Source organism: Hydra viridissima, unplaced genomic scaffold (assembly GCF_058129835.1).
Source record: "Hydra viridissima isolate aposymbiotic clone 2 unplaced genomic scaffold, HvirCarnegie_v1 scaffold_9, whole genome shotgun sequence".
NCBI classification, from domain to species: Eukaryota; Metazoa; Cnidaria; class Hydrozoa; order Anthoathecata; family Hydridae; genus Hydra; species Hydra viridissima.
In genome coordinates, this window is record NW_028324308.1 from 16,188,666 (window position 1) to 16,201,493 (window position 12,828).

Below are 12,828 nucleotides of genomic sequence, written 5' to 3' on the forward strand. Positions count from 1 at the left end.
AGAAAAAATAAAGGAACTAGCTGTTGAACATCAAGCTCTATTTTTAGCCTCTGCAAGAAGCACATTTTAAAAAAAAGTCAAATGATTTAAAGATCAAAAAAGTTAAAGACACTTTGGATAAAACCTTTCCTTTAAGAATGAGTGTAAAGGAAGCTCTTGCATTAAAAGTGAGCACTTACCTCAGCGATATACAATATTAAATGACGAGAAACTTTGTCCTTGGACACATATTTATCCCTTTCTTGCACGATATTTTAGTGGATATAGTTAAACATTATCCTAAAAATAACTATTTTTCTCTAATTTTAGATTCTACCCATTAATATTGCTAAAACTGTGTTTATATAGATGGTATAGCAATATCAATAGTAGCAGCTGAAATAAATGATGGTAATTCCCCCCAGAGTATTTAAAAATCATGAAGTTTTTTCTTAATTTATGTTGATTGTGATCACAAAAGTGCATAACATTCTCGTTACCATAAAACCTTGTGGATATCTCATTAACAACAATGAGTTAGATTTATACTGCCACTGAAACAGCTTAAGTTATAGTGAGTTTGTACGGCTGCTATGTTATGGTTCCTACTGTACAGAAGTTGCGACTGCATAGTATTTCCACATTACATAAACTAATTTTGCTAATTGGAGTATGTTCTGAGGATGAATAGGAGAGTTTGAATAGATAAATAACAAATTTTAGAAAACATAAGAATTATCTAGGAAAACCATTACCAGAATAAGTTGTTAAAAAGATTGTAAGGTAAATATTGAAATAAACAAATCTGAAAAAAAAGTTTGATTTTTTTATGTATCAGTATCCTTTAAAAACCATTGTTATACAAATATCAAGATGTTGTGTATTGGCTTGAAAATTCTAAAATTTTATTAAAATTTTTTTTTTTTACGCGTGCAGCCAAACCTTACGCGCGCATGAATGAGTATGCGCCCAAGGTACGCATAAAGGTGCGCGTAAAAGATATTTTTTTAACAAATTTGAATTCTTTGAAGCAAAAAACTATTATTTTTACATATAATGTTTATTTACGATGTTTATTGAGTTTTATTGAATTTTTGCCGTTTTTCGATCATTCTGAATCACTGTGCGTCGGTGATATTGGTTTAAGATTGGCAACAAAAATTAACATTGCCATTACATCGCATGTTAACGTCGATCCAATTTTTTCATTTCTAACGTCAATGAGACATCGAGTTCGAGGTTACCCAAACGTCAATCTAACATCAATCTAACGTCGATAATGAATTCTCAAAGAACAACAGTGATTTGAATTAAAAATTTTTTTTTAGATTGATTATTTTAGCTTTTGGGGGTCGAAGAAAAAAGTTTCATGCAAAAAATGTATTTACGAAGTGATCACTTTATGAGATGACCAAAAGTGAAGATTTGAAGAAAAGTTTAAGAAACACTGTTTTAGGACAACTTCATAGGTTCCTTTGACATAAATGTTAAGAGACCTTAGAAGAATGATCCAACAAAACTGTCTTTTTATAGATTCTGATGCTTGAATTTTATATTCTTGACTTAAATTTCATATTTTTGCTGTATAAATAAAATTATTTTAATAAACTCTTTTTTTTTTTTACACTAATTTTAAATACTTACAGGATTCAGCAAAATTGTCTAAATCAGAAAAATGATTTCTCGGATTTATTGTAATTAAATTTCCGTATTTTCCGTTCTGAAATTTTTCCATTCTGTCATTTTACGATCCTAACATCTTTGCGTTTGACATTTCTTCATTTTGACGGTTAGGTGGTCTTTTTCAGCTTTTTTCCCGTTCATAGAGTTCTTATTTATCACGACGCAACTGATTGGTCTATTTTGCATTTTTGTGCACTCGAAATGGGATTAACTTTTTTTTTCCTTGCAAGCTCTAAACGCAAAAAGGTCTTGCTCAACCAGCCTTCTCATTCTATCAGGGGACATCGAGTTTTAATTGCGCTGTCGAAACTATCCTTTCTTTTGTACAAAGCAACATTAATTATGCATTCAGCAGCAAACTTCAAGTACATCTCCCGATGTTCTGTTTTTTAAATATTTATAGTTGCACGTAGTAAGCATTTTGAAATAAAAGTTTCAGTATAAGACTCATTCAATCATTTAATTATGCTTAAGTAGTCTTTCATTACTCCTGTTATTTAATATTTATGAAAATTTATTATATTTTCAGATAATGCTGATCCTGGACCAGCCAGGTTCGCTTATATTATAGAATTGGTTAGATGGACAAACTTAGTCGTTAGTTTATTAATTTTGCCATTAAGATCATTCTATTTTTTTATGTAGTTTCTGTTCCTGTGTGAAAAGTCATATGCTGCCTTAGAAACTGGCAACTCTTTATCAATAAATCTTTTAAAATCACTAAAACTGTTGAGGATCAACAAAAATTTTCGTTTAATCCTAATTTAAAAATTTTAGTATTATTAGTTGTTTTTGATCTTAATTGCAGGAATGTTTTTAAGTTTAAACTTAAGTGTCATCTAAAACTTCTATTCTACACTAGAAACTCTATTCTCACTTCAAAAATTTCTTTTTATATATAAAACTTAAATCTCTAATTAGTAGTGGTTGCTATTAATCTTTGCTTTGATTCTTTCAGTTTGAAGGATAAAACTTTCTTAAGGAGTTAAACAGTCAGTGCACTGACAATGACATTTATTTAAACCACTGCAGTGGTTTAAATAAATGTCATTCTGAGTATATATATTATGATTTCCTGTGTATTTTTAAAGGTAAGTTAAAGAAAAGGCATTAAATTAAACATCAAAATACATGTTGAGAACCCAATTTTAACTTATTTAATTTAATAAAATTACTTTTTTAAAAAATATGTTACTAAACAAAGAGTCTGTGTTTTCATTAATTGTTATTTTTTAAATAGAAGAAATTCATTGTATACTTTCAGAAGTACATAAAACACTGAGAAAATTTTATCTTGAAAATACTGAAAAAATGGATTAATATGAATATAATGTAATCAGTTACTCTAATAACTTTTTGTAGAATTAACCTAGTTAATGTAAAAGAAAAACTTTAGTTGCTGCAAATGAAAAATAAATGAGCTGCTAAATGTTTCCTGAAAACATTCTAAGAGAGTACAATATTGATAAATATTTTTCTAATTGTTTAGATGAATTACTAAATTACAATCTCCTAATCCCTAGCAATTACTGCATTAATTCATTAGCAGCTGCTTTGGGTATTCAAAAGCACAAATGTTACTGGAAAAGTTGGAGCTATATTACAACACAAAGAAAAAGTAAAAGGACATAAAAGTTATATAACCATTCAAAAATGGGCTTTAATAACAATGGAATAATTGATTTTCATTATTCCTTTGTCATTAAAGCCCATTCAGATAATGGGTTTTGTTTACAATCTTTACATGAAGAACAAAACCAGTTTTAGTCTTGAGGAGATTATCAGTTAAAATTTGCATAGCTGTTGTTCTATGATCTGCGGATAACAAATGAAAATGAAAGGTGTATTGTTAAACAGAATTTGGCAAGTTCTGTTCCTTATTTGATAAACTTGGTAAGTTCATAAAGAATGATAAAAAAAATTTAAAGCTTTGTAATTCATTTTATGTGTTTGTTTTTATTTCTTAGAATCATTGGTTTATAGTTTTCATTCCTCCTGAGTTTTTGTAATTTGCATGATATGTAATTTGAAAAGTATATTCGTAGATCTATTCTTATACATTTGGATCATTTTTAAAATTAAGTTCTCATCTTCATCAACCACTTTGCATCAAAATCATCACATGATTTGATACAAAGTGGTAATGTGATAATATTTTTTCTTTGATCAAAAATTTTATCCTTACTTATAAAGAAATGGTTGTTTTAGTTATTAAAAGAAAAATCTAGGTATAATATTGCAAAGTTTTCATTATAAAATAGGTTTTTTTTTTTTTGAAGAATGATAATGGAGAGGAGAAGGGGAAACTGATTGAAGATAAAACCTTCAAAATGACGTAAGAAAGTCCTATTTTTTGAAATCTCATTTTATAAGAGCCAATTAATACTAAAAAATAATGAATTTGAATTCTTGCTTTTTGATAATATCGTAGAATAATAAATAAATTTTCAGTTTTACCCTATTTTAGGGGTGAATACACTCAAAAAAGTCTTGAATTAAGCTGTAATGTAGTTCGAGGTGATGACAAAAAGAAAGTACTATAATTTTGTTTGGAATAAAAGAAAGTCCTAATAAGTAAAAAAGAAAGTCCTAATGTTTAGTATTATATATTTCTTGAAAATTAAAATGACTAATAGACTAAAGACATTATTTTTCTGACAGAGATTTATTTCCTTTCCATTATTCTACATATAATTTTACTTAGTTTTAGACTTTTTAGCTGCTTTTTCTTGTTTTTCTTTCAAATTTTCTAGCCGAATTCGCTTTCTTTCCTGTTTCTCAAACTCTTTTTCAGCTTTTTTTCTTTTCTTTCTTGCTTTTTCTCAATTCTCTGTCTTTCTGATTCTTCTTTAGCTCTCTTTTTCTCCTCTAAACTAGTTATATATTCGTCAGATGTAATGACTGATGAAACTCTTGTTGCTTGTTTTGGTACTTTTTTATACTGAAATTCTTCTGGACTAACAAATATTGAATCGAAAATATTGTCATTTGCTTGCAAATGTCCTTGAAATGGTACTAAGGCTGTCTCATTAAATTCAATTGTTTATTCTGGTTGTGTTAAGTTCTCATTACTAACTGTAGTTTCCTCTAATGAGGTTTCTAGAACCATATTCTTTTCTCAAGTTGTGGGATCAACACCCTCTATTTTGTCCATTTTCTTCTTCTAGTAATAAAATAAGGCTTCTTGTTCTATTGCTCCTGTCCAATACATAAGATTACGATGGGCTCTAAAAGATTTTAATTGCTCATCTGTCATATCAGTTTCTAAATCATTTTTGACACTATCAATTGGACTTAACAGTTCGGCTATAACCGGAGGTTCAGCGGATTCTTTAGGATCCCTTTGAATTTCATTTTCTTGTACACTTAACATGACTTTTGTAAGATCCAAGTTTTCTAGTAAAAAAGGACACAAACCGCAGCATTTAAATCCATTTGGTATTAAAGTTGGATTTTCCTGTGTTTTTGCAATTGCAGTCTGGAGCAGGGGTGCAAATGTCCTTTTTGGTAGAGCAACTTCAAGGTTTTGCAATCTCGATTCTGTGACTATGTTGGTCCAAATATCTTTTGCAACATGAAAGTAAACTTGGTCCAATGGTTGTGCAAAATGGGTGCAATTAGGTGGCAAACAAATGATTACAATACCATTTTCTCTGCAAAATTGTCCCAAATTTAAGGTCAAATGTGATTTGTGGCTAAAAAACGAATTATTGGCAATAGGACACTGTTTTTCCTTAAAAATTCAACGAAAGGCCCAGATATATAATCGTAAAATGTTTGGTGTAGTTGCGTCATTGTGTAATTCATTGCGCACAATGAATATGTAGTTCAATGGTTATATATGGCTCGTTGTGCATAATTCATTGTGCACAATGAATTAAGAAATGATATTTAAATTGTAAAAGCGAATGAATGTGAGGACGAAATACACAACGTATATAGAATGTAGTCGTCTTAATATTACATTTGGGACATCTGGTAACCTTTGGCCGATTTACCCATAACCCAATCTTTAGGAAAGTCAGCTGCAATTTCTGGTGGAACTCGCTGTTCATATAGATACAAAACCAAAGGTGGTGAAAACAAGTTACTTGCATTTACTGTTATCATAACTGAGAAACTTTCTTTATCACCATTTGCAGTGATGTTATACAATCTTTTATTTTTTTGGGCCTAAAACAAAAAATTAAATTATTTTTGTAAGGCTAGGAATTTCTTTTGTATACGTTAAAAAAGAGGAAAAAAGAAAGTCACATCAACTTTTTCGTAAAAATATTAGTTTTTACGTGTAAATCGATCGTTTTTATATGCAAATTCCAAACTTACCACGTTCAAGAGCCATTATTGATCAAAATAGTTTTTTAACAACAAAATTTTTACAATAAAAAACCAAAATCTTCACCATACAATTATTAAACCTAAAACAAAACCTAAATCTTCATTTTTGACGCAATATTCAAAATGGCATTAACTTATATTGAATATTTACATCTCAGTAGAACAAATACTCTGATCGGTCGAATTCTCCACTAATCCAGTCAATTTTTTTATGGAAAGTTTCTTCAAAAACTTTTAGTTAAAATAACAAAAAGTATTTTCTCAAAATAATTATTTAATAATATACAAAAATTATCATTTGTTACATTAGGACTTTCTTACAGCATAGTTTACACCACGGCATTTTGTTTTTTAGAATTTGATTTTTTACATGAGGCAGACAATAAAAAACGCAAATTAATATTTTAAAAAAAGAAATTGATCGCTTTTAGCAAAAAATCTGTTAAAACTGATCAACATAAAATAGATTCAAGAACTTCAGAATTTAACAATATTCAAAACCCATTAAAAATCTCTTTCGCGAACAACTTTCGTTGCAGAGCCAAGTGTTGCAAATTGGATTTTTGCATGACGTTTTTTTTGGAGTTCTCTTCTGCGCTTTTTGCATCTAATAAGTTAAGCTGTACTTTATTCTCAGCTTCTTTTTTTTTCTTTTTGAGATTGGATTGAGAGTTTGCAGTTGGTCTTACGTTTTTTTCAGCTGATTTGAGTTGATCTGCTTCTTCTTTTTTTTTTTTTTTTTGAGATGATAAATACCGAGTTTTGGCAATCTAATGTTGCCCAGCAACAATTAGGCTGATAAAAATTTTTTACGTGAGACACTTTCCTCTTAGAAAAAATTTTTTTTCTAAGATAAAAAATTTCTTTTTCGATTTCTTTTTTCAGCTTCTCGTGTAGTGCTTTGTACTTGCCGAATCTCGAAGCTGGTGTACTTGGTGAAGCAGAAGCTGTTGTGTTCAGAATATGTTAGTCAATTGAACGATCGGTTTTGTCAGAAAAGATTTGAGTTTTATTTTTTCTAATTTTTTAAATTTTTACCTTAAACCCGAAAAGAGACTGATTTACCGTCAGAATTGAAATTAAATTCGAATAGAGGAGATACAGCCGTGTAACAGTTTATCATGGCCACTTTATAAAATTAACAAAATCTTTTTTACTTTAACTAATTATATGAAACTGTTTTTTTTTTATTAGGAAGCCGTAAATATATTTTTTGGTCTCAAAATAGTTAAGTACTTAAATCTGGTAAAATATTTAGTAAACTTAGGAGGCAATTTATGAAATGTGTGCATTTTAGCAAACAATCAATCATAGGTCTAATAAGCGTTCTAATGGGCAAGAAAGAAGATTTTTCAGCATAAAAAAAGACTATATTTCTTCTAACTAATGCTAGTTACTCGGACATTTGTCCTGCTAACTAGTTTCCTTTATATTATGTAGTTTTATATTACATAGTTACTATTTTCTTGGGCATCTGTTTAAACTATTAAGGAAAAAATAATACGGAGAGGTTAACACAGAAAAGATTTAGATTATGTTGTAAAACTTTAACATCGGGTGGTTAAAGAATACTTAACAAAATATAATTCAAAAACTGACATCGAATGATGCAGTTGCTTACAAAGTCGAGCAGTCAGGAATCAAGGTGTTTAAGCGAGCTGTTCAACGTCGTCTTCACAATCATAATTATAATTCATGATAACCAGCAAAACAAAAAACAAAATTGACACAAAAAATGATGTAAAAAAGTTTTGAATGAGCAAATAAGATTACTGGAATTTAAGTAAAGATGATTGGAAAGTCATTAAGAATTATTATTGTAAATAAATTTTACAGATTTTTATTCAACTATCAAGTAACTAATGAATTTAAACTGGCATTTTAATTTTAACGGTTTTGTTCCTGTAAAAAAATTCTTTATTCAAGGTGGGGCAACATGCCATATGGCTTTAACTTGAAAATTTCTTTTTGAACAGGGTATTCAGTTGTTACATAAGTTAGGTAACTCCCCGGACCTTAATCCAATAGAGAACGTTTCGGAGTTGCTAAAGAAGAAAATAGCAAATGAGTCACAAATAAAGTTCGAATCAATCGAAAGATCGAAAGATCGAAGAAATCATCTTACACTTGAATTACAACAAAAAATCTCCAAAATCTGATTGAAAATTTAATAATTAATTATTTAATTTAATTTAATTAATTATTTGAAATTCAAAAATTGATAGATTTTTGAATTTCAAATAATTAATTAAAAGAAAAATGAATGTTTCTATTGATTGTATACTATTTAAATATTAATCATACATATTTCTGCTACCTATATTTATTTGACATCTATATTTATTTGCGCTATCTATATTTATTTGGGTATCACTGTCAAAACAGTGGATAAGTTATTTAAATCTGTATTGCTCTTTATATGAGAAGATTTGTTAACACTAACATTTTAAAAATTTATAAAAACTTATAATAAATAATAATAATCTAAAATAATTGATGTAATAATACATCTTTGAACTGGACACAAAGCAACGTTGTCGTTTTTGGTAGTTTAATATTTCTGCAACTTTTTACGATATTTCTACGATTATGAAAAACCGCTTTCACCAAACTTCGTAACTTCGTATTCATTAAACTTACGTAAATTCTTTTCGAAAGTTCAATTCTGAAATTTTGGGCCATATGCTAATAATGATTTCATCTATTTTATTATTTAAAGGCCATATGCTAATAATGATTTCATCTATTTTATTATTTAAAAATGTTTTTACCAATGATTTTTTTTTTTATAATCAAAATTAATTGGAAGCCATTTCAAGTTAGAATTTAAACCAAAGCACCCTTGTTAGGCCACTGATAGTTTGTCTTAAAAAAAAAAAAAGACAATAAATTCACGTGAGATACAAGATAAATTTTAGCTTAAATTTTGTTGATCCGAAAATTTTATTCACTTTATTTTAAAAAAACTTTTTTCTTAAAAAGTTTACTTTTTTTTTCAAAAAATATTTGGAGTTTGATACCATTTTTATTTCATTTTAGATTAGTCTTTTTTGGTAGAATTGTTGTAATCAAAAAGTAAATTTTCTTGAGTTTAGTTTGTTTGGAATAACTTCATGGCCAGAAGAATTCAATGGTACATAATGCTAGTTTTACAAAACACAAAATGTGAAGATGAAAAATCAATTTATACTGAACCACTTCGACCTCAAAAGCTTATGGGTATAGTAAGAGCGCTTGTGATATTGGTCTAAAAAGAGTTGAGTAAAATCTAGGTCAATCAAAACTGAAAGTTCATGTCACGTCTTGATCACAAAATTGAGAGTTTCTATCCTTATTTTGAACTCCAAGTTTAATCGACAAAGAATGCTCGGCTAATTAACAAACAAACAAAAAAACCACGCTCAACAATATACAAGCTAGTGGATGCCATACTGGTATGTGATATCCAATCCCTATTTTGGCAGCCAAAGGCTGATAAGTTATGTAAATGAGCTTTAATTGATTTTTACCCTTTTTGCCTAATTTTTGAAGAACTGAAAACAGAAAGCTAGCTGGAGGAAACAAGTCTTGTTAAACAACTCAGAATTCGACTTTAAATCAAGCAGTCTTTCTGTAAAAATCTTCTTTTTAAGACGAAAAAACGAAAATAAAAAGCTTATCATGATAACGAGTTGAGCCAAGAAAGCATATACTCAAGTTTTTACCAAGCTAGCAAAGCTACCTATTATAAATAGCTGTTGCAATATCTCCTTATAATATCTGCTTTTTAAAAATTGCTTTGAAGCAGAAGGAAATTTAAATGGAACAAGTTAAGCATGAAATGTGCTTTTAATAAAAGTTATTTCACATTTTAGTAAAAAAGGTGCGTATCTACGTTATATTTATCAAAAGAAAAAAGTGCGTTAATATCTTTGTCAGTTTTTTAAAAATAATTCAGAAAAGGTTTTTCCTGTTCAACATACGCATGGAACTTTTACTTTAAGCGGTCAATTTAAAACTGAAATAAACAAAAAGCAAGATAAAAATGAAAGTAAAGATTAATAACAAAGCGAAAAAACCATTGAGGGAAAAATCAAGTTTATCTAATCATTACATCTAACAATATCAAATTTGATAAATACGACGACTTTTATCTGAAAGCAAATTGAAACTCGTGAACGCAGATTTTATTATTTAAGAGTATCGTGCATCAGATAAATAAAATAATATATCAACGAAGAATTAAAGAGGAAGTTCTTAGCAAAGACCATTAACAACTGCGTCACTTAAAATTGATCGAAATGCAAGATCATGCGTCAAGAAGAAACCTAGAAAAAATGTGGTATGAATTTACGTTCACAAAAATCAAAAATAATGGGACAAAAACTTAAAACGAACCAAGATTACCTCCAACATTGATTTAGCCTTGTAGCTGTCGTACAAAATGTCAACCAAGCCTAAATTTTTGCAAAACTTGAATTATGGTTACAAGTTTTATATATTAACTTATGTATATGTATGCAGATTAAGTATATAGATACATATATACATACATACATACATACATACATACATACATACATACATACATGCATACATACATGCATACATGCATACATACATACATACATACATACATACATACATACATACATACATGCGTGCATGCATACATGCATACACACACACACACATATATATATATATATAACATTTTATCTTATATTTTTATGTATATATCATAAAATTTTTCATAAATCATAATAAGTCACTAACCTTGTTTATTACACATATCAACTTTTTGCTTTATTTCTCTATATTTGTTTTTAATTGCAACAAACAGATTCGAGACAGCAAAATAGCGCTCCACTATTTCTTCGTATTTCTCAAACATAGTCGTTATCAACCTTGAGGAAGGTTCAAGTGGTCTTTTTAAAACATCGGGTTGGCAGCCAATGTAAGCACGCAAAGTATTCTTTAGGTTTAAAAGACCGTTTAAGCCTTCAGCTGATTGATTGTAAGCTGCGTTAATATCATTCCAGGCAAGATCGTTGAAAGTACCGTTGCAAACTAAAAAAAATTTCGAACAAAACATTAGAAAAACAGACATTACATTAGATTTTAACAATAGGAAACAGAAATACTAAGCAATTTGGGAAGGGAGGGGGGGGGGAGAAACAAACCAACCGAAAGGAAGTTGAACAGCTACAATATTTTTCAGGGTTTGCAGAACTATCTGCACGTCAATAATCTTCAATGTGTCGAAAAACGTTATGAATTCTTCGTAATTTTGGAAAAAAGGAAGCCCACAACAACTGCCATGTTTAAAAACATTATATCCTAACAAAGGAAAAAACATTTAAACGAATGGGAAAAAGTTTATATATATATATAAAAAAAAATAAAACAAACGAATAATTTTTATTTGAATTTTAAAAGAACAATTTTTATTGCATTTTACAAAGACGTAAAGCGAATGTAGATTTTATTGTCGGTATTTTAAAAACTTGTTAAGAACTTTCATAAATCAAGTCTACAAACTATCCAGTCTACAAACTACCCAGTCTACAAACTATCAAATCTACAAACTGCCCAGTCTACAAACTATCAAATCTACAAGCCAGTATCTAGCTTTTGTAATCATAGTAAAATAATGGAAGTGCATTTTAACATTGAAAAATATAAGCTAACTGGCTTTTTTTTAATATTATAGCAATGTGTATCAAATGAGATTAGCATCAAGTTCAAAGCACAAATTTTGCAAGGTTTTAATTCTTGTAAATGGAAAACCTTAAAATTGTAATCATCATTCAATAAAAAACAAGCATTCACCTTCATCGCAATTCAAAATTTTACATGATTCTGTTTTTGTTTCACTTAAAAACGAGCATATTGGAGAATTACAAGTTCGAACATATGTGGCAGTTCCATTACCACAATACGGCTGACATCGTGTTTGCAATTCCCATTTGCTCCAGATTGCTGAAGATTAAAAAAAACAACAAATGATTTATTTTAACTAATAAAAACTAAAAGAAAAAATTAGATTAAAAGTAATAAAATCGGAAAAAAATAAAATAAAAATTAATAACAAAAAAAGTTTAAACAATCTACAAATAATTCATAAACATGTTTCACTCACAAGTAATTCCATTCGATACTTTAAGATCACTGATCGATGCATTTGCAGCAGAATTCGTTGTTAATAGCTTCAGGTTTCCGTACTCGCTTGGACCATCAAATGAAGCATTACCTACCATGCTATTGTTTTGATAAACTGAGATAAAATAATTTCCAGCAAACTCATACCGAGTTACTAAAATTGTAAACCATTGGTTTAAAGTTGCGCTTGTAGTTATAGTAGAACCAAATACATAGTTCACAATTTTCGTGTCATTTAGAGAAACATCAATGTAAACATTTCCCTCATTATCCACAAGTTTTATGATATTTCCAACAGAAGGGGTAAATTTCACTTTTAAGGAAACAGTGAAAACTTTCTTTAGAACCAATATGTTGGCAATCAACTGACCATTTTTTAACTTTTGTTCAGATGGCAGAGAAAAATATTCTGAACGTAAATAAAAAAATCCAATTAAACTTTAAACAACTCTCCCTACAAGCCAAGTTTAAGTGAAAATTGCATGTTCGGATAAAAATCAGCAATTTTATTTTTACTTAAAAAAGGTTAAAACAAAGTCAAACCGAGGCATTGAACAACTCCATTTATGTTTATTCCAACATTATCATCAGGACATTCACACATGTAGGAACCAATAGTATTCACACATCTTGCAGGTCCACATATGTTTACAGTGCGACATTCGTTTATATCTTTAAGCATAAGTA

General features: G+C 28.9%; 1 protein-coding gene, 1 long non-coding RNA gene and 1 pseudogene across 2 annotated transcripts in view; 1 reads left to right on the plus strand and 2 right to left on the minus strand.

The window, feature by feature from the left end:
• Nucleotides 1-1,973: 1,973 nt before the first annotated feature.
• On the plus strand, nucleotides 1,974-10,057 carry LOC149884290 (uncharacterized). Its single transcript, XR_016456032.1, has 5 exons — nucleotides 1,974-2,658; nucleotides 2,695-3,555; nucleotides 3,942-3,997; nucleotides 6,886-6,985; nucleotides 9,096-10,057. It is a non-coding gene; the product is annotated as an uncharacterized LOC149884290 (long non-coding RNA).
• Nucleotides 4,346-5,772, minus strand: LOC149884291 (uncharacterized; annotated as a pseudogene).
• Nucleotides 10,058-10,060: 3 nt separating the features above from the next.
• Nucleotides 10,061-12,828, minus strand: part of LOC145185401 (uncharacterized) — a 35,576-nt gene continuing 32,808 nt past the window's right edge. The window contains exons 15-21 of the mRNA XM_090099148.1: nucleotides 12,685-12,813; nucleotides 12,122-12,550; nucleotides 11,812-11,961; nucleotides 11,167-11,319; nucleotides 10,756-11,049; nucleotides 10,387-10,436; nucleotides 10,061-10,307 (exon numbers count right to left, since the gene is read on the minus strand). Coding sequence (XP_089955274.1) covers nucleotides 10,296-10,307; nucleotides 10,387-10,436; nucleotides 10,756-11,049; nucleotides 11,167-11,319; nucleotides 11,812-11,961; nucleotides 12,122-12,550; nucleotides 12,685-12,813 — 1,217 coding nt within the window. The 3' untranslated portion in view covers nucleotides 10,061-10,295. The remainder of the gene's footprint in view (nucleotides 10,308-10,386; nucleotides 10,437-10,755; nucleotides 11,050-11,166; nucleotides 11,320-11,811; nucleotides 11,962-12,121; nucleotides 12,551-12,684; nucleotides 12,814-12,828) is intronic.